General features: G+C 38.7%; 1 protein-coding gene across 1 annotated transcript; it reads left to right on the top strand.

The window, feature by feature from the left end:
• Window positions 1-3,334: 3,334 nt before the first annotated feature.
• Window positions 3,335-7,139, top strand: otx2a (orthodenticle homeobox 2a). The gene is made up of 4 exons (XM_057331935.1): window positions 3,335-3,589; window positions 5,336-5,491; window positions 5,612-5,763; window positions 5,869-7,139. Exons 2-4 carry the CDS (start codon window positions 5,392-5,394, stop codon window positions 6,649-6,651), a joined length of 1,035 nt encoding a protein of 344 aa, XP_057187918.1. The 5' UTR covers window positions 3,335-3,589; window positions 5,336-5,391; the 3' UTR covers window positions 6,652-7,139.
• Window positions 7,140-7,616: the final 477 nt, after the last annotated feature.

Below are 7,616 nucleotides of genomic sequence, written 5' to 3'. Positions count from 1 at the left end.
TAATGCTCCACAAAGGGAAAAAGCATTTAACGTAAATAAATTCATATGCACTATATTCTATATGCTGTATACAATTCTATGTACGTTTTTTGAAGCCATATGGTAGCTTTGTGCAAGGAATTTCACAAAGATGAGGTTTGGAGCTTCATATCAATATGGATGAGTGCTTAATGAAGATTCTTGAAAAATGTTTATGTCACAGGAGGAGGCAAATCATAAAATAATCACGGAATTCTCACTTTCGAGTGAACTTTCCCTTTAAGATTCTGCTGGAATGTCACTGAAACTATCTTAGTGTGTGGTGAAGTTGTGTGTGTTTCGCACTAGTTTGTTGTTGAGTGGTTGTGTCATTGTGCGAATGTGTGTAGTACGGGGGTGAGAGAGTAGGTGATTGTGTGTGTGTTTAAGTCGTGTATCTGGTTTCTCCTCCTGAGTCCTGTTTCTCTCATTCTATCTCTCATCACTCCTCCCTTCTATTTACCCTCCTAATGAGGGGGGCGGGACCCCAGTGCTGTGATTGACAGCTCCACACTCCCCTGCTCTCCATTATCTTCATGTCCACACTCACAGTGAGTGTTTGGCTTTTACTCACCGTCATTTTGTGATGTCATCAAGACGAATTTTTAGGTTTAGATATTCATCACCCTCTATGTACTACTTACGATCTAACAAACAGTTTTTTATATATGTATAAAATAAATGAGATAACAACTTTTTTCTGAGTGCATACTTTAGAGAATGATTTTTAAAATCATAATAAAAGAAATGAAAACTCATGTGGATTGGCCATTTTTAATCACTCATTCTAATTAAATAATTAATTACAGGCTATACATGCATTCGGGGAAAAAAGAGTTCTTAATTGAATCCACCTCAGGTTTTTGACCATATAAAATGTGTTATTTGAATAATCTATCGTGTTTAATTTAGCGGTGGGTGTTTAGGGACTGCATTGAGCATGTTTTGGTCAGTACTCCTGATCTGGGATCTGATATTCTATTTTTCTATTTCTAGCCAATAATATTAATCTGGCCAACTCTGAACTGAGATCAGCTGAAAAGATGAAAAAGGGGTTGGGTTTTCGCTGCACAGAATTTGGCAGCGGTTACAAAACCTTAATACTTCTATTTTCCCTTGAACAAAAGCTCAGATCAGTCCTGCACATAAATTCTCTGAGCTGTGTTTGTCTGTGGCTTATTTTTTCAAAAGTTGTCATGATTCCTTTAATATTGCATCTCTGCATATTGAGTAGACTAGCCTATAGAAGTTATGTTATTGAGTAAATATTTAGTTTCATAATAATATATTGTGCTACAAAAAAGTTCTTCATTTTTGCCATTTTAACCATTGGTGAAAAATGCCTTTTTTCTCTCATTATAGAAAGCATTTTCGGTGGTTTAAACGGCAACTGTTGCCTTTCCAAAATGTGAGTGTGTGTGTGCTAAAAACTTTTTGACTGGAAATACTTGACTGGAGTATTTCGCGTGAATGCACAACAAAGCAATCAAATATCTTTCTGAGCAGTGAATAACAGTTTATTTCGGTTCAATTAAGATTTTTAGAGATACTCAAGATACTTTGTTTATCATGGTAAAAATACATTTATACCTAACGATATAAGTCTTAGACTCAATTTCATGGTTCTTACGTGGTTTAGCCTCTCAAAAATTATGTTGCGTAAAATTCTTTAAATCTAATGCTAAAAATGAATCTAGTGACCATAGAAAATAATTAGCCTACTCGATACAAACCTTTTTTATTTAAAAGAACAAACACGTAAATCTAGCAATTTTAACAATAACAGGCCTATATTTATTTTAACAACTATAAAACATCTTAAACTTTAGATCAGGCGGGAAAAATAAGCCGCACGTTCATGCATCCAGAACACTTTTAATGTCATATTCGTACAATACGTTTTCTATGTATTAGTTACAAATTCACTTAAAATATAACTAAAACGTTTAAACACAACATAGCAGAATAACAAATTAGGCTACTTAAAATAGTCATGAAATAGCAATTTTTGTGTACCTTCGGTAATCTCCATTTATACAAACCCGGGTGAAATGGCATAGGGCCTAAAAGAACCGCACGGAAAAGTCGGATACCTGCGGATCCACACCCAGACGAACTCCAAAATCCAGGTGTTAAACGGACCCGCTTCTTTCCTCTTCTCACCGAAGCCCCAACGATTGCATGTGAAAGATAAACCTGTCCTGGCACCCAAGCTCTCTGACAACTCTGGGGTTTAGAGGGGATTTTATGCACCATCGTTTTAATAAGCACCGACAATTTCCAAGAGGCACTACAATCCGCCTGGCAAAAGAGACCAATCACACACACACGCACACACACACACACACACACACACACACACTCGCTAGGCCGGCTGATCCCGCGCCTTTACGCGTTTATAGTGCTCAGGAAACTTTACTGCATTTTGGGATTACACAAATATCCCCTCGACAATAGATTAGTGCCTCTGGATATCTTGATTTTTTTACCGGATCGATTGCACCGTCTTTAACAGCTTGTGGTGTGAGAAAAGTTGTGAAATGAGTAAGAAATCCATGTTTTGTTTTGTGGCTTTAATGACGTATAATTGTATCTCATCATTGTCCTTTTGTTTCTATAATGTCTTTAGTCATATACGGTATTTTAAATCAAACAATATATTGTAAAAAGCATTTTTCTGCCGTTTATATCAGTTATATTAAATTATTTCTCTCTATTCAGCTAATATACCTTGTATGTTTAAATTAGCCTGTCTTTTAGGCTATTTAATTTTACAGGGTACAAGCTAAAGAGATGCTCCGTGGAAATACGTTTAAAATCAGTAAATTCTTACAAACAAATATGGTCAAATAATATCTTCGTGTGTTTTGGGGAGTAGCTGCTTTCCATAATTGTATAGCCTATTCTTTTCCGAATGCATGTTAGTTAACGTTTTGCATGTTATAAATGTTCAGAAAAAATTTGATGACTAAAACAAAACATTTTTATCTGCCAAACGGTAAATCAATTTAACAATTCGATTATCGTTAATGTGTGTTTACTTTCCCGCAGTGCTGTGCACACGAAAGGCTCGTATAAAAGTGTATTCAAATAGTTTACACTCCTCAAGATTCGCACATTCACGCTGCAGGTCAATATTGCGTCACATTAAAAAGGCGGAGTTAATGAGCAGGGCGTCGTTTTGATTGGCTAGACCAGTCGTCTGTAATGACAAGCGATACCTCTGATTGGCCGGGGTGGGCGGTTCCGCAGGTGTCTTTTGCTCTTAGACGGACAGGGCATCAAGAAGGTGATCAATCTCAATCCGTCAACATTGGCCATCACTTTAATGTAACGTGAGGATACCAACGTTGATGTAGTGACGCTCTTTGGGCACCGAAATCTGATTGACAAAGGAGTTTGTGCCGATTTTTGGAACTAGTTCTGAAGTTTGTGGCTAATTCGTTTCCTACAACAGCGGATATAAGTTCTCAGCTGGATCAAGACTTTTCAAAAAAGTGATTCTTGCTTCTGTGGATTTTCTGTAAGGATCTAAAAAAAACGAACAAAACTGAAGACCAACAAAAACAAGGTAAACAAACATGCTTTAAATATCTGTATAAACCTCAGTGCATACGTTTTGAATATATACATTTAGTGTAAGAAATTGTTAAAAGTTATGTTTTAGTTTGAATTTAAATGACAATATGAGTACTTTATATATATATATATATATTATATAAGTATTTTATAATCTGATTTAACTGAAATATTTCACTGCACGGGCTCAACTGAAAAGTTTATTTAACATAGGCCCTATTTATTTACAGACTAAAATTTTAGGCTTATATAGTAAAATATTAGGCCCTGTAAGCAGCAGTATTGCATGTTTGAGGAAAATATTTAAACTAAAGATATACGTAAAACAACAATTTCGTTTTTCTAAAGCTATTATAAAATATGCATTTAAGAAACACGAGTCGGTTTAATAGGGAGATAATTCTGGAATTTCATTAGCGACTAACGTAAAACTTTGCAGAGTTGTCTGTGTGCGTACGCAGCATGTTTTTGTCTTGGGGATTGTGTCGTTTATTTAGCTGATAAGGTTTCTTCTGCAAATGGAGTCCCCTCTGGGTCTAATCTAAATGGCTATGGAGAATAATTTGCACACTCACTGGCCATTTACATATAGTTAAACCCCGATTGTAGAATTACAGTGGAGTCTTTAGGGCCATGTTATCTGTCCGCAGCGTGAGATTAATGGGTCCATTCATAGGCATGAGGGAAGGAGAAAAAGCGCAACATGTCATTTATCGAACTTTTGTCTTAATACATTTGTACTATTGCCACATAACAATTACAGCGAAACACAATTTGGTCCTCCCAAATAATTCCAAATGCGCATAAACCTGAAGTTTATCTCGGACCGGCCTGTTGGGCACTCTTCATTAAACACATACATTCCCAAGTTACAGACGTTTCAAAGCTTCTTTTCGTTACCAAGTATGAATTTAGACAATTTGGTTCTAAGTAGCAATTTTTTTATATGTTTTGCATTCTCACAGCTCCATTGTAAACTTATAGTGGCTGCCTTGTAGTTTTTTTAAGTATAGTCAAATTGCCTGTTCAAGTCATTTAGCTCACTGTTTTAAATCTTAATTAATTCTGAATTGCTTGAAACTTATAGAAAATATTGAAGCAATTTCATGAGTTAATGTAAAACGTGCTATTAATTACGGACCACATAATTATTTTGCAGTGAAGTTGCGCTAAAGTTCAGATTGCGTCCCCGAAGTGGCGATGAAAGCGCATGTTACAAAAGTACAAATTATCGTTCACAACATTCGGTCATCGAACATTTATTTGACTATAAATTAGTTTTCTTGTTTTTATTTTGCAACACGCCTTATATTTTGAAGCATTAAAAAGTTTGTTATCATTAGTTAGATTAAAACTAAATTGTTATATATGCAGGCCTTGAAAGTGTTAAACACAAAAGATAAGATCAAACAGTTTTGCGGTGTTGTACATCATGAACGATTAACGGGGCATGACGTGTAAATGGCCAATTAGTGTCCAAAGCCCTTGATTAGTGAAGTGTGAATAAACAGATCATTAAAAGCAGGACATTAGTTATATTCCCGACTGATCGCTCTCAGGGCAAGAGGGCTATTTTTAAAGCCAATGATTTATAATTTATTCCAACACTTTCTCATACCGGTGTTAAAAAAAATATTGAGACAAAACGAACACTTATATGATGTAATTATACTTTTGCTATTCTTTATAACATTTTTTTTTTATATATAAACATAAAAAATTATCGATTTTGTTGCAGGTGTCTTTCTGGATAAGACCCGTCTGAATTTGTGGCTGGAGCGCCATTGTCTCCCTATGATGATGTCATACCTCAAACAGGCCCCATATGCCATGAACGGGCTGGGGCTCAGCGGGGCCACCATAGATCTCCTCCATCCTTCTGTGGGATACCCGGGTAGGCACACATTCCTTTCATTCTGAATTATTATTGTTTGGAATATTGAACGTGATTTACCTTATTTTGACTTTAAAGTACAAGAGAATGTCTTAATAACTTTGCTTGTCTATATTACAGCTAATCCCCGCAAACAGAGACGAGAGAGAACAACCTATACTCGCACTCAGTTGGATATATTGGAGAATTTGTTTGCCAAGACGAGATACCCAGATATTTTCATGCGAGAGGAGGTGGCCTTGAAAATCAATTTGCCCGAGTCCAGAGTTCAGGTGAGTGTGCCACTGTTTATTTTAGCTTTAGTTTTTCCAAATTAGCTCTTGTAACTGAGTTTATTGGATCTGCGGAGGGCTTAATTGTGACATGTGTCTTGACAGGTGTGGTTTAAGAACAGAAGGGCAAAGTGTCGGCAGCAACAACAGAGCAACAGCGGATCCAAGATCCGTCCGGCGAAGAAGAAGTCCTCTCCTTCCCGCGAGAGCCCGGGGTCAGAGAGCAGCGGCCACTTCACTCCCCCAGCTGTCTCCATCAACAACTCATCTTCCTCATCATCCTCGGGCTCCAACCCCTCCGGTCTCAGTGGAGTGGGTCTCATGAGCAGCTCTTCCTCAGGGACAACGCCCGCCTCCTCCATCTGGAGTCCCGCTCCGATCTCGCCACTACCAGCTCCGTCTTCCCTCCCCGACATCTCGCCACCCGCCAGCGCCTCATGCATGCAGAGGGCCATCTCAGGCTGTGGTGGTACCACAGGAGTGCCGTCCTATCCCATGCCCTACAACCAGGCTCCGAGCTATGCCCAGGGATACCCGACCACCAACACTGCCTCTTACTTTGGAGGCATGGACTGTGGCTCCTATTTGGCACCCATGGCTGGCCACGCCCACCACCATCACCCACATGCCCATCACGCACAGCTGAGCACCATGGCTGGCACCAGCACAGTGTCAGGCCACCACCCGCACCACATTGGGCACAGCACCGGGCACCCGCACCACCCTCACCAGGGCTACGGCAGCACAGGGTTGCCCTTCAGCTCCACAGACTGTCTGGATTACAAAGAACAAGCTGCCGTGGCGTCGTCATGGAAACTGAACTTCAGCTCGGCGGCAGATTGCTTGGACTACAAAGACCAGGCGGCCTGGCGTTTTCAGGTCCTGTGAGAACTTTCTTATTCAAGGACTGGTAATGTTGTTTCCTAAAGTTTGCTTGTTTGCTTTCCTTCGGACAAAGACCCTCCCTCAACATTACAGAGTACGTTGGGAACCACAGGGTGTTGAGGACGACATCAGGAGGCTGTTTTCTGTGCCAAATACTTCCACCTTTCAGGGGAATGACTCGGAAGAGCTACTGTGACAAGAGTTTGGCCCTTACCAAAGTTTCTGTCAAAAGTAATTAAAAACTGATATTGCTTAAAAATGTTCATCACCCTACGTGGACAGATTCAAAATGTATGCTGAAATACATTTCTTAAGAGTACTCCCACAAATAAGGGCCATTTCCATGCACTCCTCGCATGATGCACTGAATAAATGACACTGGAGACCCTTGGGGTTTCAAGAATGAAGGCAATAATAATTTTATATAAGTTTTGCTTTTCAGAGGTGACTTTAACTTGACAGCTCCTGTGAAATTTATGTTCATTTAATAAATATAAATTTAAAATTGAGACAGATTGTTTTTGATTTCTTTTTTGACTTTCCAGTGACTCATGAGCCCTGATAAGTATTAACTTTCGAGGCCATGTACTTCAAACGTGCTTTGTAATGTTGATGGGAAGAAAGAATGCAAAACTAAATTTTAAAAAATATTTCGAAAAGGAGGATTACTGTTGGTTGCCATGGAACGAACGCCGCTAAACCAATCAGAAATCCAGAATTTTACAACACGCACAATTTTACATTTCAACAACCAGCACGCGTCATAACCAACTGTTTGTCGGCATCAGAATTGTTTTTGTTAGAATAATAAACAAACTGTTAGTTTAAACTAGGACAAAATATGTGCTCATATGCTGACAAATTATACAAACATAATTAAGTCACATCAACACGCTGATGGACACGTATTGGCATCGCGAGCAGTAATCGGTGGTTTACAGCGATTCGCGAATTTATTTATCCAACGA

This window comes from Triplophysa rosa, linkage group LG4 (genome assembly GCF_024868665.1).
Source record: "Triplophysa rosa linkage group LG4, Trosa_1v2, whole genome shotgun sequence".
In the NCBI taxonomy this organism is placed as follows: domain Eukaryota; kingdom Metazoa; phylum Chordata; class Actinopteri; order Cypriniformes; family Nemacheilidae; genus Triplophysa; species Triplophysa rosa.
Note: the sequence above shows the minus strand (reverse complement) of the source record. Positions and strands in the feature narration are given on the sequence as shown.